This window comes from Lynx rufus, unplaced genomic scaffold (assembly GCF_022079265.1).
Source record: "Lynx rufus isolate CCGP_SWC_20201006 ecotype Redwood Valley unplaced genomic scaffold, mLynRuf1.p SCAF_18, whole genome shotgun sequence".
In the NCBI taxonomy this organism is placed as follows: domain Eukaryota; kingdom Metazoa; phylum Chordata; class Mammalia; order Carnivora; family Felidae; genus Lynx; species Lynx rufus.
Genome location: NW_025814832.1, coordinates 26435095 through 26457648, shown reverse-complemented (window position 1 = coordinate 26457648; position 22554 = coordinate 26435095). Strand labels below are relative to the sequence as shown.

At 54.2% G+C, this 22554-nt stretch overlaps 1 protein-coding gene across 4 annotated transcripts in view; it reads right to left on the bottom strand.

Annotated features, from left to right (window-relative positions):
• The window catches only part of CDC6 (cell division cycle 6), a 45266-nt gene that overhangs the window by 6596 nt on the left and 16116 nt on the right, over positions 1-22554 (bottom strand). For 3 of the 4 annotated variants that reach the window (XM_047081250.1, XM_047081253.1, XM_047081254.1), the window contains 3 exons: positions 21847-22049; positions 21297-21437; positions 20567-20762 (listed from right to left, as the gene is read on the bottom strand). In XM_047081250.1, the coding sequence (XP_046937206.1) occupies positions 20673-20762; positions 21297-21437; positions 21847-22049 (434 nt within the window). In that variant the 3' untranslated portion in view covers positions 20567-20672. Of the gene's footprint in view, positions 1-20053; positions 20372-20566; positions 20763-21296; positions 21438-21846; positions 22050-22554 lie in introns of those variants that run through there. The other variant, XM_047081251.1, reaches the window with a different exon arrangement.

Sequence of the window (22554 nt, the reverse complement as noted above, 5' to 3'; positions counted from 1 at the left end):
GACAAAGGGGACCCCCCCCCAGCTTGGAAACCACCGTCCTTATACCCAGCCTGGCATGGGGCTTTCCCCACCTTCACCTTGGCAGCTGCCCCCTCACCACTTGTCTCCCCACTATACCACGCAGGAAACACTGTTCTCACAATGGGAGCACACACAGCAAGGTTGTGTGTGTGTGTGTGTATGTAAGGCTACAGCAATCCCCACCCTCCGCTATCCCCTCAGCTCTGCCCTAAACCTGAGACTGCCAGATTCTGAATCCTAGGGCAGAAAGTAAGCAGGACATGGTCCTACCAATCCCCTCCCAGCACCCCTCCCTGGGGACCTCGACTGCAGGGAAGCCGGGAACGCCAATCCCCTGCCTCAGGATATCCTCTTGGCTCTGACCCCAGACCAGGCCTGAGTCAGACTGTACCCCGCCCCATGCCCCTCCATCCACTGACCCCCCAGGAACTTCCTACTCTGCACCCGCCTACCAGTTGGGGGTTAGAACTAGGGGGAATCTCCTCTTCTCCATCCCTGGCTGAAGAGGGAAACCCACAAGGGGGTGGGAAGAATGGGTCACAAAGTCGTATGGCCTGCCCCTTAAAGCACAGGGCCTTCAGGCTCAGAGAAAGGCTGGTACAGGCTGTGTGCAAGGGTGAGGCAGACCCCCACCTCCCCACCCCCAAACACACACACAACCTGCCCAGAGCCTCCTCCCACTCCAGCTTATACCCCAAGACATCCCAGAAGCTCCCTGGGGAAGGCAATTTCCATGAGAACACAAGATGGGAGAAGGTTCCAAAGGTAAAAGGAGATAGGGAGCAGAGGTCCCACGAACCTCTGTGATGTATCTTTGAGGCAGCACAACCTAGACTGGAGGGGACAGGACCACACAATCAGTCAGACTCACACAGTCAGCCAGTCAAGCACAGCCAGGCACACTCACGGTCTCCCCAACACTGGTCTGAGTAGGTGGCTGTGACTCCTTCCCACAGACAGAAGTCTGTGGGGGGGGTGGTGCCTAGAGGATCTGGAGCATCAGAGACCACACACACTCAGCCTGAAATAGCCCCCAAGGCAGGCCCCCCAAGTCCCTTCCCAACTGTGGCCCTGGGGGGAGGGGCAGCTCCCTCCCCACAAGAACCAGGGTAGTGCCCACGGCGGCTATCTCCATGGCAACCAACAACAAACATCCCTGGAACCACAGTGGGACAGGAAGTGACAGCCACGTGACAGGAAGACTTTTTTTTCCAGTGTTGGGGGGTGATAAAGATTGTTACCAGCCCCTAGAGAATCAGCTGTCCCTTAAGGTTCCCCCACCTGGAGCTGGAGGGAAGGGGGCCAGCTGGGAGGGTGGCCACCCCCTATCGCAGTGTGTGAGGTTGGTCACAGGGCTGATGGGCCCTCCCTCCTGGCCTGCCACTCACGGTTCTCCCCCTTGCTCCCCCTCCCCTCCACTTCCTGCCGTGACTAGAGATCAGAGAACTCCCCACCGCAGCTTCCCCTTCTCAAGTCTCGATTCCTGGGCTGGAGGTTTCACCGTGGGCCGAGGGGCAGAAGGAAGGAGGGCTGGGGATCTGCGGTAGGACCCAGGGGACAGAGGCTCTGGGGGAGGAGCCGGGAGGGAGCCACTCCTAGGTAGGTGTGTACACACAGGCACACAGAGAGTGGGTCACGGTGACACACGGCGGCGGCCGGCAGGGCGCAGTGACACACGGAGACTGCCTGACCTCAGGCAGCTCTGGGGGGAGGGGAGCAGAGCCATTGGATACAGCCCGCACACCCCACTCCAGCCTGTCCTGAGCCTCTGGGTTCATCTCAGGCAGCTACTGGCCGCCAGACAGGCGAGATCCCAACTGTACCCAGCCCCCACCGCCTCTCTCCAGCCTTTTGTGCTCAGGAATCCCCCTCCCTGCTCCAAGGTGCCCGCCCAGACGAGGGCACCTTGGTGGAAGGTGGGGGGAAAGGAACCTCCCTCCACCCCCCTCCCCTTCTCTGCAGATGTCCCAGACTATATTTAGCCCAAACCGGGCGGCCAGCCAGACCCAGACTCCCCACTGGTCGGGAGCTGAGCTCCCAGTTTTTATGCAATTAAAACATTAACAGAGAACCACCCCCATCCACAACCCCCATGCCCCCCAGCCCTCCCTGAGCAACAGAGCTCAGTTAACTTAAACAAGGGCAGCTCAGCTCTGCAGCCTGTGAAGGGGATGGGGGGGTCACTGGGCAAACAGCAATAAACTCATTCCTTTGCCCATCTCCCAGGCCCTGCCCCCACAGGCAGGATTGGGACATCATCCTTGAGATCAGGTTGACACTTGCAGAGGGGGTGTGGGGGGGGTAGGCTTTCCTTATTCCGGCCGGAAGGCAAAGGCATATCCAGTGGAGGGGGGGGGGTTGCCTGGTTGCAGAAATTCCACCTGTCATTTTGTAGCCCCCTTCCATGGCCGGCTCCAGTTACAGCGCTGGGGGTTGGCAACAGGTGCTGGCCAGGCTGGCAGCAGTCTAATCCCCCATCCGCTCCCAGGGCTGACAGTGGTGCCTAGAGGTCCCGGCAGGGGCCAAGCAGGCAGGATGCTGGGTAGAAGAAGGAGGCATCACTGCCAGGCAGGTAGGGGGCAGCCCAAGGCCCTTCTGTAAACGTGGCTCCCTAGACTCTGTGATGTGTGTTGGAGGGTCTAGAGAAGGCAGGGAAACCTTAGTTCCATAGCACCTATTTCATTTCCCCATGATGCCAGGCAGGCGGGCTACAGTGTGGGAGGTCTGTCTGCCTGCCTCTTCCTCCTCCTCCTCTCCAAATTCCAGGAACAGGCAAGGGAGGCTCCAGTTGCGGAGAGAGAGGGAGAGAAAGCAGGCGGTCCCAACTGGTGGGGGGGGGGGAGGGGGGAGGCGGGGACTGGAGCGGGAGGCAAGATCCAGACAAGCAAGAGACACCCACACCCAAGCCAGACGGGGGACAGACACACCGACGCTGACACATTCTCACACTCTGGGCCTGGTCCCTGCACACCACCCACCCTGCAGGGACACCCAGACACTCTCAGCCAATCCTGCCAATCCCCAGAACACTCCCTGGACACACACGGAGATCCAGGCCCTCGCCCCCACCCTCCATCCCCTACAAACCGTGTGGGCTCTAGACAGCAGCCAGAGGGTGGAGAGGGGAATGGAGGGAAGAAAGACAGCAGGCATCAGAGAGGATGTGCGGCCAAAGCCCTGGGAGCTGAGGTATCAGTTGCCACACGCCTTTCCCAAAACCCAGTAAGTCAAGACAACCCTGGTCATCTTGCCAGGGACCCTGCCAGCTTCCCACACTCCCAAAACCACTGCCACCAGAAAGGGGCGTGGGGCACTGGGCAAGTGGAGATTACCATGTTCATTCGTCACAGGGATAGGATTACCTTCCCTAGATGCCCATCACCATAGATCCCAGACACTACTCCTAAACAGACCTCCAGAAAGGCCCAAACACACCCATCCCTCAGCTCAGCCCAGGTCAGGCCCTGCCCTGCCCAGCCTATGCTGCCCAAAGCGCAGGGAACCAGGCACTGAGGTTTATATTTTGGAGCAGGCCGCACCCTCACGTCACACAGTTCTGAGGACCACCCCACTAAAGAACCTAGAAGTCTGAGCAAGAAGTGGGTTGGGGGGAAAGGTCCTAGAGGGCAGAGCCAGCTTCTAAGACCAAAGGATTTAGGGAGGAGGAGCCAATTAACCGAGGTCTGGGTCAATGCCCCCAAAACAGACTTGAAGTGCCACTCAGACAATGTCCTCTACCCCACACTAGACAGAGTGGCAGGAACCGCGTCATGGCACATGTGGGTGACTGTGCCCAGCGGGGGAGGCACAGGGGTGATCAGGATGGGGCTGCCCACAGCTAGCTTCCTGCCAGGCTGCCACATGGCTGGGAGTAGGAGGTGGACCAGAGAAGTGTCCCAGAATGGTAGCAGGGGCATTTAGGGTCAAATTAAGGATGGAGATTGAGAGGTGATAGGAGGAGGTGGCCAGGATTAAGCCATTCCAAACCCAGGGTCTTTTCAGAACTGCTACCTCATCTGCACTGCCCTCACCAGTCTGGTGGGGAAACTCCTGCATGGACCATTTCATGCACATTCACTCACACCCTCAAAGTCCAAATCTAAGATCCTCAGCTCCCAAGGGCCTACCCCAGTCTGACCCTAGTGACTGCTCGGTCTCAGGACCAACGTAGCCCAGACTCCCAGACAAAACTGATGTCCCAGCCCCTCCCAGTACACTAACACCCTTCATAGTCAGAAACCCCCAGACCCCCCCTTTCCTCCAGCTCCAAATACTCTTTCTCTTGTTCTTCCCCCAGACTCATCTCCACCCCCAACAGGGGGAAGCCCCAAGATGTCAAGCCACCCCCGCTCCAATCTGGGTCTTCCCCAACCCAGCCTCCCCATCAAGCACAAGGCCCTGAAGGAGTGCTTGGCGCTCAAGCCCACTTTGTAGCAAGACCTGGTGCCTTTACTGAACCACTTCCCTAGAACAACCCTGCCCTATGACCACTGCAGCCAGGGAAAGGGACAAGAGACGTCCCTGAATCTCCCACCCAGGAAACTGGAGGAGGGATGGTGGTCAGGAGCAAAAGTGAGGGGGAGTTAGCAGAAGGGGGTGGGGAAATGGGGGAGTGTTCTCAGGAATAGTCCCTCTAAGAACATATACACACACACATGTGCACACAGCCCACAGGCAGAAAGCAATCTGGTAGAAGGAGCTGGCACCAGCTGAATGCTGAGGGTACCCCATGCCAGCATACGGGCATCCTATCCAAGACAGGATGGACAGAGGCAGAGAAATATCTTCAAGGCTGTGGGGCTTTTCTTGTCTGATTTCCATAGGAGTCGGTCCCCATCCCCAGCCTAGCACACTGGTGGCCTGCCGCCCTTCCCACTGAGCAACTTGACAATAGGGCAGTGCCCAGAGAGGAGAAGGGGCATAGCCAAGCTGATTTTCCAGCACCCCCCCCACATCCACATCTGGCTAGCAGCTTCTCCTCCTCGTGGGTGGCACCAGGTCCCAGACACCCTCTGCAGAGCAAAGACAACCAGTCCATTCCGTCCTCCCCTCACCCCAAAAAGCTTCCATAACCCCATGGTAGCACTAGATCCAGAGACCTCCCTCCTGGTACTGCACTGACTCCCTTACCCAATTCGATCGGCTCCCCTCACTCCACGGGGGACACCAGCTGAGCGGGCCCCGCCCCCCCAGCCGCCTGCTCCGGTGGGGGTGGGCCTCCGGGCTGATTCTCCCCAAACCACAGGGCAGCTCAGATAACAGGAGGAAAAGGAGGGGGCTAGTCCGTTGGGCATCCGATCTCTCCCCAAACAGGTTTGAAAGTCTTTTTGTTTTGTTTGTTTTTGAAGAGGAAAGCAAGAGGGAGTAGGAGTTCCCAGCGGCGGTTCTGCCACAGCTCGGGCGCCGGGGACACGCGCGGCAGACCGCCCCAGATGCCTCACGGCTGCGCGCGAATACTCGGGCGCAGACAGACGCACAGATTGGACTCCCCCACCCTGGGCACGGCGGCGGCGGGGTAGGAAGCCCAGGAAACCCCGGGTTCCCGTCCGAACCCGCCCAGCACTAGGTCCCCGCCTGCAGCTCCTATCAGGGACAGGCCAAGGGGCCCCGATGCCCGCGGGAGCTGGGGGCTCTCCAAAATCCCCGGGGCAGAGGTTACCTCACAGCGGGAGGAAGCAATCCGTCCAGAGCGCCCGCGGGCTCGGCGTCTGCCCTGACCCTGCGCCTCGGTGCTGTTAAGCGTCAGGGGTACGGGATCCCAGGAGAGGAGCAGTCTGGGGGGCCGCGGCTCAGGGGCGCGGGGCGAAGGCAGCGGCCATGGCGAGTCACGTGCGGAGGCTGAAACTTTACCCGGAGCCCCAGACTAGGGGGGCGGAGGGTACGGAGCAGGAGGGGCGGCCCTCTCCCCCACCCAGACCCGCCTCTGCCCGCCCACCGACCTATCACCAGCCAGGGGCGGGCCTGTGGGATCACGCCCCCCGCCCCTCCTTAACAGACCCGGAGAAGGGCGAGTCTTAAAGGAGACGCGCCTAGCTAAAGGCTGGACCGTGGGAATCTGGGAGAATTCCCTCCCTCTGCCCCAAAAGGAGAGATTCTGAGAGGGCAGGAGGAGTTCTGCGGAAAGAATGGAAAGAGGACTCTGTCGAGAAAGGACAGCAGTGTGTGGTATCACACTCCCTTGCCCCCAATCACACATACCCACACTCGCAGAGGCACAGATCACACACACGCCCAACACCTAAACCGGGGAAGAGAGCATAATATAGAAGTGAATATAGTGACTCTGGCCCTAGATATTAAGCCCCTAACTCCTATAGTTATAATCCTTCTCTGGGGATCAATTGAACTCAGAGCTGTGTGACCTTGAATAAGTCGCTTCCTTTCTCTGAATCTTAATTTTCCCATCTGAAAAAAAAAAAAAAAAAAGGAAGTGCAAGAGTAGGTATACCTCCCTCGAGTAATGACTCCTCTCCTCTTCCCCCAAACACCTCTCCTGTTCAAGCAGGTCTGAGGAACTAGAGCCCAACCTAACCCCTCAGCATCTCCTTGCCAAGTACCCTTCCCCCAGAAGGGCAGTGGCCTTTGGATCTTCCAAGAACCAACCAGGGGGCGCCCAGAAGCACCCCTCAGTGCTAGAGGACTCTCAGACTCCAGCTTCTCTCTCCTGGCCCAGTCTGGAGGAGCCAGAAGAGCTCTCGTTCTTGCTCTAGCGGGGCAAGATCTGAATCACTCTCCATCTGCAGAGACCCCAGTTCCCAGCACAGCCACAGGCCCCCTTCGAGCCTGCTGCTCCGTTTGGAAGGATCACGTCCCCACCTGTAGCAGCCTACTGGGGGGAAGCAAAATCATTAAGGAACAACACCACCCCCCTCCCCGGTCAGAGAAGTGGCCACAAGTGCCCCCACAGGACTTCCCAGTGGAAGGGGAAGTGTCACACTCCCAGGCCTCCACCCCAGTGAGGAAGACTCTCAGCCTGACCCGGCTGGCAAAGCTCTCAAAGCCACCGGCCCGACGGCCCCCGCTTTACAGACGAGGAACAGGAGGTCGGGAGTGGACACAGGGTTCTGTCCACCATCACACCGGCTCCACAGCTGGGTGGAGAATCGGAGTATCTGATTGTTCCCTCCAGCTTTAGCCCCCCAGCCTTGGTAAAGTAGGACAAGCCTGGTCGGTGGGATGATCTGCTCTGAGGTCCGGCACAGGGACAGGGCGCTGGGGCAGCGCTTCCCCAGGCCCCTTCCCGCCCTCCAGGCCCGGCTGTCTCTCGCTCTCGCGCTCTCGTCTGGATTTCCGTCCACCGGTGCGAAACGCCCGCCCAGCCCCTCCCGTCCTGTCCCGTCCAGATCCATCCGCAAACATGCGCTCAGCGGGCAGGAATGCGCCAATGGCTCCCAGATGTGGACGCCGACGCTTAACCCCTTCCCCCCCAACCCCCCCCCCCCCACACACACACACCGCCCAGGCCTTCCAGCCTGAGCCTAACCAGCAGCAGGGGGCGTTGCCCCGGGTGAGACCAGCTTGGGAGGGGGCTCAGCGCCAGCCACCCCTAGCCCACACAGGCTCTTCCTGCCCTAGATTTTGCCAGTATCCCTTCTAGCTAAAGCTATGGACACAAAAATGCAAGTGTGCATAAACACGGGTACACTGCCTCCCACGAAGAAAGGCCTTCACATATACGTGCCAGCACACAGGGTCAGGTACACTCGTGTACACTGAGATTCAGATGTATAAACGCACATGCAGGACCCCCATATATGCACACCCACATGCATATTCAGAGCACACATGTATCCACATCCTTGAGTCAAACAGAACATGCACATATAAGACAGGCATTTGTGCATGCACAAGGTCATGAGGCAGTGTGGGGCACACTCCTGAACAGACATGGCAGTAGGCCCATGTGCAGATGGAGGAAGAAATTCATGCACCCACACACCCACTCCCCACAGGGGGCCAGACACTCATGCACAGAAGACTGGCCCCAGATGTACAAGCACACAGCCCACAGGCCTTTGGGGCACTTTCCCCCTGTCCAGGGCACCCAGTACTGCCTGTCCAGGCTCTAGCCCTACCCAGGCTTGACTCAAGGAAACAGGAGAGGTCCCCAGGTGGGAGGCCAGGAGTCTTCAAGCTGCAGCAGCTGAACTCCAGCTGTGCCAGACCCCCAGCAGGGTCCCCACCCCCACCCTGCAGGGACCCTACACAGGAGGGGAGAAAAGTGCAGGAGGCAGCAGGAGACTATCAGACTGAGAAAAGCCACAGGCCAGGGGGCTCCTCACTCTTTAGGAAAGACACTCCTTCTTGGGGCCTGCCCTTCCCGTCCTGTATACAGAAGGCAATGGGCTGGGGAAGAAGTCTGAGCCACTGTTTTCCCAAGACAGGAATCTCTCTCCAAAGGGAAACCCTAGAGAGCCCGAAGCACTCAAAGGAGATACAAAATAGCCCTAAGACACCCCCCCCCCAGGAGGGCCCACAATTCCAGCAAAACAAGGCCTCCCTCTCACAGCCGGTGGGGAGCTCCTATTCAAGAATAGCACCACACTGGTAGTGAGTGAGAAGAGACTACCTGGATGCAGGCCGTGTGGGAAATGTCAGCTGGAACCAGCCCAGCCCCTGACTCCTCTTCCCCTCCCTGGCTGCCCTCCACCCCCCTCATCCCTGGGGGAGCTCCTCCCACAAGCATGCTCACTTCCCCACTCCCTCTGATTCGAACTGAAGGGTAATCTGGGGCACGGCTCCTGTTTCCATTGTGCAGATGAGGAGACTGAGGTACGGAAAAGGAAACTGTCTTGCTCAAGGTCATACAGCTTGCCAGTGGCAGAGCTAAGATCCTGACCCACAGGCCCCTTCTCAACCGCCCCCCCTTCACTCCGAATCAAACATTTCCACTCAGTACCATGCTGCTTCCTTCTTTACCCCCTCAATAGAGCACATGGGACAAACACCAGAGCTGCAGGGTGGTGGATAGGGCCAGGACATGCCAGAGAGAGATCAGAGAAGACACCGGAGGCTACATACATGGTCCCCCAACCCCACCCCAAGCATGGTGCCCACCTGCCCAGCAGGCACAGCCCGGTGACTCAGCTGCATCCGGGGGAGATGCCAGGGCAGTGACTCACCTACCGAGAAGAGCTGAGCCTGGCACCTTGCCAGCCCCAGGACAGAAGTGACTTAGTCACCAAGACTGTGATGCCCAGCAGGCACAGCCCAGGGATTGGGGACAGGGGCAGGCTGTGTCCTCCATGGTTACATGCGCCCCCTGGCGAAGAACAGGCATCCTAGGGCTAGCCACAGCTGTACCCGCCCCTGTCCCCTCATCGCTGCCCACCCCCAGCTTGCCAGGCCCTGTTCTAGTGCAGACAAGTTCTGTGAGACCCCTAGGCTGCCCTGCCCCCCTGCAGCCTGCCCCCTGCCATCATTCACCACCCACTCTCCCACCAGCCCCACCTCCTCCTGCCACCCAAGTCGTACCCAGGCTGTGCGGCTCCTTTAACATGTCCTGGCAGCACCTCCTGCCCCCACAGCCCCTCTCCACCCCCAACACACACACACATGCAGTCACACACACTTCTGCCAGCCCTGCTTCTGCCAGCAGCTGCTGAAGCTGTTGAACAGGAGGGGAATCAGGAGGGTGGGGTGTAGGGATTGGGTTACCAGAGGCTGATGGGGTGGGCTGTCACCCAATCCCTCCCCAGCTAGTCCTCCCGCCACCCCCCCCCCCCCGTCTCCCTTACCCACCTGCTTCCCCCCACCTCTGGCTGGCAGCCTACTGCTCTCTAAGGCCCTCCACCCCCACTCCACCCAAGCTAGAAAATAAATGGTCAAGGGTATTTGTCATGCTAAGGCCAGCCCAGTATATGAGAGAAAGAGAGAGAATGAGAGGGACAGAGGCAGCAATGGACAGAAAGAGTAATTCCTGTGCTCAGCGCTCTAGCTACAGCCACTAGGTGTGTATATCACTGTGTATGTGGAGCCAGAAGGGGACTGGGTAACTCTCCAAGTCCCAGGAGGATTGGGGGGGGGGGTGGCCCAAGGGGAATGGACTGGCTGAACAACCTCAATCCATTTGCACTACTGATTTCTCACACACTGCAGCAGGCCTGAAGGCGGGCAGGAGTGGGGGGGGGCAGGATAAATCAGCCCCCAGAGACATAGAGACTGAATGGAGAGGGGGGAGGGGTGCCTGCACCACAATTTGTGGCCCACTGTGCCAGGCTTGGTGGGGAGGGGGTAGGCAACAGAGGAATAAGAGACAGAGTGGCAGGAGGCAGAGTGGGGGAGGAAATGTTGGATTCAAGCCCACCTGGAACACCTCCTTCCAGCTGGATCTGAGGCTGATTGAAAGAAAGAAGGTGGGGGACAGAAGCACCACGTTTGACTCCATAGGCAGGGCCCTGAACAACTCCAGGGGGCACCATTCACAGTCTTTGTGCAACATGGTGGCCCTGGGGGTGAGACTGAGACCAGAGACTGAGTCCTGAGGGACCGCAACTCTCTCCTGAACTTTCTCCTCCCAAAGCTCAACCAGGTGCTCTGCCCCCAGGCCTTGGAGGAGGGCTCACTTCTGACTTGTGGCTGGAAGCCTCTGGTAATCTACCCACTCTTCTGCCTGTGCCCCTCCTTTCTTGGGGGCACTGGCAAACAACCAGGATGACCTCTGTGGGGCCGGATGGGGGCTCTGGAGAGCCTGCAAAACTCCCGTCCTTGGTCTGTCCTTAGCTCATCTCAGGACTGCGGGCAAATCCGGGCCTTCTCTGGGTCTCTAAGGTGGAGTGAGACTGGATGCCCCTTCCCTGAGGTGTCTCTAAGCCCAGACTCACCAGCCTGTGAGCCTGTTGGCAGATGCCCAGCACCTCGATTCACACCAGTGGCCACAGGCCACCTAAACAAACCCCAACCCTGACCTCCTTCCAGCCTGGACACAGGCTCTCTCCACATAGTGGAGACTTCTAAACAAACCAAGCTGGGGTTTACGGGAGACGGTGCATAAACAAGCAGAGAAGGAAACAACCAGGTCCTCCTTGCTGCAGCAGGGGAGGGAGACACAACCAGGTGTGGTGAGGGACCCTGAAGAGAGAAGATGGGTGCAAGGGGTCCCAGTGCAGCCAGATGACTGCTTGAATGTCCTAGTGCAAGGAATATCCTGCCCCCACCCCAGGCCTGTTTGCTCCTCCACAAGGGGGAGGGATTGTCTAAGTGGTCTTTAATGCCCTTTCAGGGTTCTAAGTCTAGCAGGACAGAGAACCCACCAAGGGGTACCCAGTATTCCTCATCCCAGCCCAGCCCATCTACCTGGGTCAGGACCCTCTCTGCCAGACCCTGCCCCAGCCCAATGCGTGCCTCTCTGCCCTGTCTGCTGCCCCTCTGGCTCTTCCTCACTCCTCCGCCTGCCTGCTTACCCTCACCTTGGCCAGCCCCTCTGCTGCCCCGTGCTTTTCTGCACGTCCCTCCTGCCAGGGGACAGACCGACTAAAAATAGTCCCTGCAGCCTTTCTCGCCCACAGCTGCCCAAAGAGCAGGAAATGAGGGGGGCAGGGAGGCCCGTGTCCTGCTCTCCCCCACAAACTCCCAGCTCCAAACCAAGTCCAGGACTCCAGCCTGGGGAGAGTGCCAACCTGGCCATCTCAGGGGCATCCCACACCCCTTCCCTAGGGGAGAGGCCTGCCCATAAGTGCCTGCCATCCTAGAGCTGTCCCTGCCCTCCGAGAGGAGGAGAGCGGAGGCAAGCAGTCTAGAGGGAAACCTTCCCAATTTCTGACAAATCAGTGCCAACCACATTGTGGGCACCGAGAGGGCAGGGCCTGGCTCCACTGACTGGTCTTTTGAGGGCAGAGGGAATTGGCATGGGGAAGTTTGTGCTGGTTTCCTTCATCCTGGCCCAGCTGGAGAGAAGACAAAATAGTGCCCCAGCCTTAATTATGCTAATCCTCTGCTCCCCAAAATGTGTGGGTACAGACATAGGGGTTTCGATGGCCACCCCCAGATACCACGAGAAAAAAAGCTTGAAAGAATAGCAGAAGATCTGGGCTGCCCACATGTAAAGATGAAAGCCTGGAGGCGAGAACAGGCCATGCCTTCCAGGCAGGGCATGTGTTGCCCCCAAGCTGAGTCAGAGGTTGGGAGGGAGGAGTTGGGGTACACAGTGCCAGGGGCTGTGGTGCCCCCACCCCTATCCCACCTGGGATTCTTGACACCTCCCAGCCCAGGGAGAAGGCCCTCCCCACACAGGAGGAAGGAAACCAGCTTAGCGACTCTCTGGAGGCCTGAAGGACAGCCCTGCACCAGGAGGCAGGCGGGAAACCCAGGAGTCCTGGCGCCCAGCCCAGAGAGTGAATGAGAGAAATACCTTGGAGGGGAGGAAACAGCCCAGAGTGAGGCAGACACATGGTGCCCCCAGCAGCTCCCAGATGTGACCCATAAGGGGGAACTGGCCAAAGGGGCTGGATGGGGAAAGTGAACACATTTCCAAACAAGAAGAGAAGAAAACAGGGCCATGAGAATGGGGGAGAGGGCAGAGCCAGCCTGGCCCTCACCTGCTGTCCTCTCCTCCAGGTCACGGTCAGAGATAGTGTCATTTAGGCCACCAGAGATCAAAGAGGTCCTGGGGTCCTGGGTGGATTCCCCCCTCCCCTAATCTTCATTCCTAGCCTCCTCTGGCACCCCTTCCCCAGGACCAAGCCAAGCCGGGAGTCCGCAGGACCAAGGTGGTGCCTGGGAGGCCTGGACAGTGCCAGGGGCAGCCCTCATACCATCCTCCCACTGGCTTCCCTCCCGCCTGCTCTCAGCCGCCACACATATCTCAGCTGTCCAATCCGATTAGGGCCCCTGTCCAGTGAGCCGGACAAGGAGGCCACTGGGCAGGGGAGAGACGGGGACAAGGACGCTGAGCAGGCATGGCAGAAGGAAGGTGGAGACGGGGCTCAGGGGAGAAGATGTGGAGCCCCAGAGGAAGAAAAGCCTAGTAGAGAGATCTGTCCTCTCTGACCACAGGCTCTCTGGCAACAGCCACCACCGGCATTAGGGTAATTCTGCAGCCCCTAGGGCAATAGCCTGCCTGATTCCACCATCCCCCAGATGGGCAAGGATTGGGGCGAGGGAAAGCCAAAGCAGAGAGACTGACCTAGATTTAGGAACAGAATCCCATCTTAGAACCCCCACTCCCACCCCAGCGGAAACTACCATTTGCACTGGGTTTTAGAATACATTGTCTTACGGGGCCTTTATGAAGGTGTCCCTATCAGGCAAGCGGGGCTTGCTACCAATAGCCATTTTTACAAATGAAGAAACTGAGGGAGATAGTCTGAGACATTAGTCTGCTGTCTTCCTTGTATTAGCCTCACTGAAATAAATTCCCTTCTTTGTCAAAGAAAGAAAAAAAGGAAGGAAGGAAGGAAGGAAGGAAGGAAGGAAGGAAGGAAGGAAGGAAAAGAAAGAAAGAAAGAAAGAAAGAAAGAAAGAAAGAAAGAAAGAAAGAGAAAGAGAGAAAGAAAGAAGGAAAGAAAACTGAGGCTTCAGTACAAATGCACATACCTGTTCACACTCAGAATCTCTACTTTGCTTCCTGGGTCAAGAGCAGAACTAAGTCTGAAGTCACTCCATTATCCACCCTTTCCTACAAAACCAACCTGTTGGGGATCCAAGGAGTCATGGAGACTGCAAAGCACACCCCACACCTAGATAGAGTTCACAGTTGGGGACAGGGGACATGCAGCCCACTCCACCACAGAGAGCTAGAGGGGTTCCCCCGAAGTGTGACCAGTCTTTCCTATCACTCTCCTCCCCAGTCGGCTCTGCTCAGAGGCGATATACACACATTCACACAGTTACTCTGACAGGTCATACACCCCTCCTGCAAACCCACTAAACCAGAATGAGATGCCCTAGATCTTCAGAGAGCAGGCTTTGTCAGCCCCCAGCTGGAGGGAAAAATAAGCCACTGTAAACAGTAGGTGCCATTCAACCCTTTCCCAGAGAGCCTGCAGGAGGGCTGAAGCTTTGGGGTAACACCAGGAGCCTGAGGCTCTGAAAGCCAAGGAGCCCAGGGAGCTGGCATGGCTGGGTGGCCTCCCAGATCTGGTCCACACCCCCTTCCCCAGCCATCTGGGCTGAGCCTGTTCTGGCCTGGGCCACATTCTGGGATCTCTCCCCTTCAATGCACGCAGCCACCTTTATCCAAAGCTTGTAGATTTAAAATCACATGGTCTACACACACACACACACACACACACACACACACACACACACACACACGTAGTTGGGGGGGGGGTTCTTTGCAATAGGTGCTGAGGTATTGGCAGTGATGGGGGCTCTAAGCTGAAAGAATGAAAGAACTTTCCCTAGAGGAACAGGTCACCGAAAACTGCTCACAACCTCCACTACCCTCCAGCAAAGCCTTTAGCCACCTAAGTGTGAGATCTGGAAAGGGGTATTAGTTCCCCTACAAGGTGAGTAGGGAGTTGGGGGCAAACCAAAGTCCCAAGCTCTTGGGGCGGGGAGGCCAGGAGGAAGCGAGAGACAAATCCCCCTGGAAGGCTCTGGTTCCTCTCCTGCTCCCTCCACTATCACCCCAGCACTGTAAATTCTCCTGTCGAGGTGAGGTGGGGGAAGGGGGATTAGGCAATACTGCAAAGGAGGGTGCAAGGGCGTGGGGCCTGGGCAGACCTTCCCCCCACTTTCCATTCTTAGCCTGAGATCGGGGAATGCCTGGGAGGGAGCGCGGGAAGGGCGCTGCAGGGTGCGGGGGGGCTCCGAGCTCTCAGACACCCCACTGTTCCCAGGCTCCCACCTCCCCGGACCACAGTGATCAGTGGGGGAGGAGGGATGGGGAAAGCCTGAACTGGCGAGAGGGAAACGACCAGATCAGCAGCGGAGAAGCCCGGCGGAAGGCGGCCGAGGGGGAATTGGGAAGGGGCGTGCGCGGTCCTACCTGCTCAGGTGTGTGCTGGCAGGGGGGCGATGGGGTTCCCAGGAGAACCGGGGAAGCCCTCTCAGCTCGATTCAGGATTCCCCCCTGCTTCTGGGTTAGGCTGCTGCAAGAGGCACGGGTTTCCGTTGGGTCCTAAAGGCCACTCGCCAAACAGTAAGCTCTCCCCGCCCTCTTCCACCAGCCCTGGCTGGGTCAGCGGGTGCAGAGCTGACTGATGGGGGGAGAAGGAACTCACTGGGAGAAAGCAGGGTGTCTCAGTCATGGGCTGGAGACCGGAACAGTCTTCAGTCTCAAATACACAGCACATGGATGACTTTAGCTGAAGATAGGATAATATTTGACAAGAGGAAAAGGACATTTCTTCCTTCCTGCCCCTAGCAGATGATTTGGGCTTTGATGTTGAAGATGGGGGTTAAGATTTCCTTCCTTACCACTCCTGTTAAGCCACTTAGCCATTGAGAATTTGGGGATGGAGGTATGCATTTTGGACAGGTGCTCACTCCTATCCCGCCCCTCAGAGACATAGCACAATCTCCCCATCCCTCCCCACTATTCCTAAGTACCTAGGACGCCACCCAGGGGAGGGGAGGGCGATTTCCCCAGAAGTAAAAGGGCGATGAGACATCCATAGCAGTTGGAAACTGGTAGTTTCATATCCTAGCTAGGGTGTGTGTACCTGGGGTTGTGCTAAAGTGGGCAGACATGCACATACAGATGAGAGTATGAGCAGGTGGAGCTGGGGGGCTTTGGGTTACACCTATCACCAGAAATGGCAATTGTCAGCAGAAGGACGAGATTCAGAACACATAGGGGTCAACCAGTGCCGCTGCCCAGCCCTTAATCCTGAAACTTTACCAGAATGAATTCAGTAAAGAAAGAGTATTTTCCCAGCTACCATTTGGGATAAATACAAGGGACAGAGGGACCTCTTAGCACAATTAGATCAGCTTCAAGGTTACAGGCCCAGTTTAGGATAGGTGATTTTCCCAAGTACCTCAAAAGGAGGCACTGGGGTTTGGGGTTGGTGGGCCAGGGAAAGGTGGATGGGAGGGCTGCAGAGGGCTGGAGTGAGAGTATTTTGCAAGGAGAATTGCATGCATCTTCAGCAGCAGCAGCAGCAGAGCAGGGAAAGTGTCATGGGGTGAAGGGACTCTGTGGGGCAGGAGGTAGTCAGGGACAGATTCAAGGGCAGGGAGAAAGTATGGCCTCTTCCTAGAAGGGGAGAGGGCAGCAGTGTTTCACCCACATCTTTCTCCCCCTTATAGGAATTACTGAGGAAAGGAGCTAGACAGGAAGGATGGAGGCCCCAGGGTGGAGTCCATGGGGTGAGCTCAGGTCAAGCCTTTCTCCCTAACGTGCCTCAGTTCCCTCCCAGCTGTTAACCAGGGCTCTTGGTTCTTCCCAGGCAGTTAATGAGTGTTTACAAAAGAACTTGGAGATCCTCAGATCTCAGCTGGGCCGCCACTACAGTTATAAAGCCCAATAAGGGCGAGTGTTATTTGGAGAGGGGAGGAGTAGGGCAAGAGGGAAACGCACTCCTCTCTTACAAACTAAGGATAAAACCGAGCCCAGAGAGGAGCGCAAGCCTCAGCTGCCACAGGATATCCTTGTGCCCAGGGACGGAGGTCACGCACCCCTGTACCTTCAACCACCACCAAAGGCTGGCCTCCAGCTAACTGCAGGCAGAACCCAGACTAGCAGCTGGTCTTCATTAACTCCAGCTTTTTTTCACCCCCCACCGCGAACCCAAGGCTTCTGCAGGCCTTAGCTAGAGGGGGCTGCCCTAGCCCGACCTTGCAGCTGACTCGGGGACTGGGGGCACCGCACCAAAGGCCAAGTTACCAGCTGAAAATAAAGTTGAAGCAAGATTCCCTTTCCCCATGGGGAGCAAGGAGAGAGGAAAGAAAGGAGTGTGGGGGTGAGAGGGTGGAGGTGGGGGAATTTAGGGCAAACAGCAGGCAGTGAAGTCAGCTGGATTGAGGCCCAGAAACCCCCACACCCTGGGGCCAAGTCTTACTCCAGCTTTGCTTTCAGCTTGAGTCTTGGCTAGGCCCCAAACTAGGGAAGGCCCTGGCTGCCCCTTTCCGCCTCCCTACCCCCACCCTTATTAAATACACATTTTATCTCTCAGCATCTTCATTATCTTAACTGAAGGAGACAAGCAGTGGATGGCGGCAGCGGAGAGCGCGTCGGGAGAGGGGGGCGGTGTGGGGAGCAGGCGCACCCTTGTTATAAAGTGCTGATCTAGCTCTTTCAGGCAGTGTGGGAAACAGAGGAGGGATCAAAGAGAGGGAGGCTGATTCAGAACTCAATTAGAGCTTTTTAAAAAAGGAGCTGGCTCTCTCCTTTCCCCAGTCTTCAGACAGCCTCTACCCAGGCCCCTTGCACCCAATTAGCTTCTACTGCCAGTGCCTTGGGGCTGGGGTTGAAAATCAAGGGAGGCCAGAGGGCACACCTTCTCCCCCTACAGAATGCACTTCTGAGAAGAGGGAGACCAGTGCTGTTTGCAGCATGAAGGGGAATGTCTTAGAGGGCACCTCAGATTTTCAGGAAGAACCTGAGATCACCACTTTCTTCAAAAGTTACAAAGTGGGACACCAAAGGTGTGTTCCTCCCTGATCCCTTGCCAAATGGAGGCAAAGCTTCTGGCCAATCCCTAGGGACACTAGGTAACATCCAGACAGGTGCCCATCTTCCCAGCCCATGGGTAGGACTCCCTCTCCCCAAACCCGAGGCTTCCTGGGAGCAGTGTGGAAGTTGCCTCAAGCAAAATGCCACTACATCAGAGGGAGCGATTGGTACGCATCTGTGAGACCAATAAATGCTCCACAATGTGTCAAGACACATCTTGTAAGATGGAGCACCCTTCTTTTACAGGGCCCTGCTCCACCTCCGTGCAGAAACACCAACAGTGTTTCCTCGAGATGGAGGAAAAGGTAGTGTCTTCCTTGGTTCATTTATCCGTCCATTCAATGACTGTTTACTGAATACCTAGCAGGTACCCAACGCTGTACTAGGTGCTGGGGACAGACACAAAGGTAAGTAACATCTTGGCTCTTTCTTTTGGTCTCCCTCGGTAGTCAAGGCAACACCTCTCAATAGATATTTTTGAAGATCCTCAAGAAGTATCTCAATCCTACCTCCCAGTTCTTATTGGTCAATCTTAAAAGGGCACTTAATAAAGGCAGGGAGCAGTGGATGGGGGGTGGGTAGCAAATAGAGCTCTGCCAATATTTTTGATCTCTGGGTAGCTTGGACCTCACACAATCTTGCCAGTTAGTTATCTACCCACAGGCAAGTCTTCACTGAGCCAGAAATGTCAGCGGCAGCTCTGGGGTTGAAACACACCAATTTTATTGTGTCTATGTTCTTTCCACGGCAATACCCATCAACACTCTACGGAAGCTTAATCTGCTTCTGTGAAGAAATATAAATCAGGATATAGACACACACCCCACCACCTTCAAGAGGAAGAATGTAGGTCAGCATCTTTGCCACTACTCTATGTGAAACAGGCTACAATCCTGGCAAAAACTAGTAACCACAAGTCCGGCCCATCCCTCTAAAAATCCCACTACCTTCCCATAGCTCTCAGCTTCAGTGAGAAACGCCAGTAAGAAAAGCACTTTCTTCCTCCTCTCAGTCTGCTCTCTGGCTGTCTGAATTACACTTAAGACTTCACTGACAAACATACATCAGCTTTTGCTCCCACAAGGGCAGTGGAAGCCAAGCAGGGACTCTAAGTCTGCTTCACGCATCATTGACAGAACCAACCCTGTTCCAATTGCTGAAGTCTTAAGAGCAGCAATGACCTAGAAATTGACAGTGGGGGGAGAACTGAAGGAAAGGAAACTAACAAACCAGTACACAAAAAACCCTATTTCCAAATACCAGGGGAAAGGGAGAGAAAAGAGGTAGAGGGGAAAGAAATTTCGCCCTTTTGAATCTGCAAATGCAATCTTGGCTCAGAGCCATGGAGGATACATAGCAGCCCCACTGCGAGTCAAGCCATGTTCCTGACTCAAGCCCTACAGTTAAGAGAAAGGCGCCAAGCCTCAAACACAACGAGGTGGGGAGGCCGCTCCTTTTTGGGCAGGATCCTACTGTGGACACAGAACAGACAGCAGCTGCCCACAGTGTGGAAACAAACTGTAAAGCAGTCACGTCTCTTAAGGCTGCAGCATCCAATAAAATGTAATTTAAATCAAGCCTCGCATCTGTTCTCAATCCCATTCAGTCTCTGCTTTCCATCAGCCTTCGGACAATCTTTGCAATTATGCTTGTTAACCCTTGTAGCCCCAGACACTCTCAGGCTTCTAGGTACAGAACTGTGTTTTCCACTCACAGATGACCCTCAGAGGGAGGGAGTAACCTGGTAAAGGTGAGAAGGCGAGAACGACATTCAGACTCTCATGTACAGACAATGCTCTGCCACACCCACCGGTGGGTAGTGTTCATTTCAGAGGGCTCTCTCTGCATGTCCTTCTTCTATCCCATACCATCTGCCGTGGCCCAGATCGCATTACAAGGATACAGTGGGCAGCATGAATGAAACACTGGCCAACAGATCATTTGTACAATATCAAGTTCCCCAACTCAAGTCCTGTCCGAGAGGTAAAAGAGCTCAGTGAGCACAGACTTGGTCACTGGCTCTCAGACCATTCACATCGCACATGGTTTGCATTCCAAGCATCTGCTTGAGTTATAAAAGTATAGTAATCTCCCAAAGGGATCAAACTGGTTTTCTCCCCCTTCCCTCAAAACTACCCCAGCCCCAAGCCTGCAGTTTTAAGGTAGTCAGTGTTATAATGGTGCCCTCTGGTGTCCCCATCACAAATTACCATTGAATGCCACTGGAAACCAAATGAAGCAAAGGGAAGACTTGAGTAGCCACATGGATTAATTTATCTAATAAGACTGGAAAAATCTGAGGCTCAGATGAAAAGGCTCAGATGAAAATCCAACCCCAAACGAAAGCATCTGGAAACAAGTGGCTTCATCTGAGGGCAGCTAAGACTGTGGGACAGTTTGGGGAGAAATTTTCACATGGTTTTCTGAAAGTCTGAGCTCTCTTGAAATGTGCATGCTTAAAAAGACAAAGGATGCAACTTGAAAATAAATGTATTCACAATCCGTACAGTTACTGTCCCTTTACCACCCCCACAGCCTTGGGAGTGCCCAAGAAGCTCAATGAGTCTTTAAAATGTCACTGTGGAAGCACTTGCAACACAAACACAATATCCTCCAAAAAGAAAGAAATTCTTTGATCAAATCTCCAGATCTCCACGTGGACTTGCTTATTTTCCTGCAACATCCTTTTTCTCTCTTCTTACTCTAGCCCCAAGGTTCTTTAAAATATGCCAATGTCTGAAGAAACTAAGAGGTAAATACAGGCACATTCCACAACATAAATCTTGTGTACTGCAATATAAGCATATTGGTTAGAGATACACAAGAGGTGGAGGTAGTGAATATAATTAAAAAAGGTCTACTTGGTAATTTTTAATGCATAAAATAAGACCCCAAATTATTATTCTGCACTAATATTCATGAATCCATAGATTAAAATTTATCAGTTTCATGTTAAAAAAAGGTCATATTGTTTTCACAAATTACCATTGAATGCCACTGAATGGATAAAGTACTAAAATGAAGACTCCATAGATCTCTAAATGCCAGCTGGATACTTTCAGGTAGCGTCATTAGTATAAAAGAAAAGAATTTAAGGCAATCCAGTAGCTAAGATATTTCCGATTAAAGCTTTGTCTTTTAGAGCATGCTCTACTTCCTTCTCTTCAATCTTCAAAGACACCTGGAAAGAAGAGAAAAAGACTTTTCATGGTGGAGAACTCACAAAAGTTAAGTTTTTATTACACACATTTCTACCATGTTGAACTTCTGTCACAAGAGGCAAGAAGTCAATGGCCCGCAGAGAATGCTTCATTCATACCATTGCCCCATCCTCACAGATCTTTTTTTTTTTTAATTTTTAAAAATGTTTATTTTTGAGAAACAGAGTGCAAGCAGGGGAGGGGCAGAGAGGGAGTGACAGATCCAAAGCAGGCCCCAGGCTGTGAGCTGTCAGTACAGCTCAGACAAGGAGCTTGAAACCATGAACTACCAGATCGTGACCTGAGCTGAAGTGGGATCATGACCTGAGCTGAAGTCAGATGCTTAACCGACTGAGCCACTAGGTGCCCCCCATCCTCACAGATCTTTAACTCTACTTAACAAAAAAAATTGTTTACCTAACTGTGGTCATATTTAAATCTTTACTTTAGCAAAAGATAATCTCTCCAAAACATGACAATTAAAAGCATTATCACAAAGAAGCAGTTAGTTGTACCTTTGTGAAGCGGGTTTCCTTGTTTTTCTTTAATCCTAAAATGCCCCTGGCCTCCAAGAGCCCTGAAAGTGACAAACACTCTGACTGGTCCACAGCTGCCACCTGCTGTTTGCGACAGACGTTACTATAGGCTTCATGTAACTGGGAGGAATAAGGAAGAACAAAAGTTGTTTAAAAGTTCTATCTTTTGTAACTTTATAATCTTTTTTTTTTTTTTAAATTGTGAGTTCGCATTTGTAGGTTATCTGAATACCCTAATTTTCCCTCTTTTCAATCAAATCATCAAAGAGGCACACTGTAGACATTGCCAACAGACTGTACTGTAATGCAGGAGAGGAGCTCTATATATTTCTTAGGAAGAGGAAGAAATGGAGAGGAGGAAATTAATGGGAAATTCTCAACCACAACCCAAGGGAAATAAAGCCAGTTGCCTTTTATATGGTACCAATATTTATTCTTATTGTTAAAAATCCATTTTTAATTCATATCAGCTGGAGCATAATAGGCCTTTTGGACAATATCTGCTCTGCAAAGCAGATTCTCAACTCACCTTCCCCAGAGTGACCTCTTTGATTTTCAGCTGCCTGGTCAAGAGCAGCAAAGAGCAGACCAATATCTTCTGCTGAAGGGGGAAGGAATCTTGGGCCCCTTCTTGGCTCAAAGTCATTCTGTTACCATCAACTTCTGAGATGACTTGGGATATGTGAATAAGACCAACCCTCTTGGGAACCAGTGACTCAGAGGGCGATTTACCTAAAAAGTAAATAAATCAAGCTTAATTAAAATTTTAAAATATCGTGTGCATTGAGACAGATAATACTAAGTTTTAGCTGAAAGAAATTCAAATGCAGTCATGTGGTGGCAAAAGCGGAGGTTCCAACTCTGTGACTAGAAGCCAAAGGATGAGAGACAATGCTATCCTTAAAAATATGATGACTTGGAAAATTGGGCTTTCCTCTTTCTGGGTAGAACGGCAAGCTATTTTGTCCTGTGGAATGCAATTTAATGTCAGGGAGACAAAATCCACCTCAGGAAAGAAGGACTAGACAGAAAACTACTGTATTCTGCCTTGGAAGTTCTTAGTATCTTGAAGATGAAAAAGAACAGAACCTTAAGGCAAGGATGATTGTGCATGGTAATTAAGAAAGGAAAAAGAAATTGTAAGAATTACCTAATATCTTGAATCAAATGAGTGGCTAAATGTGGACAGTAAAGGGAATCCTACATAATTCTTCTAGATAGCCTCCCCAAATGACCT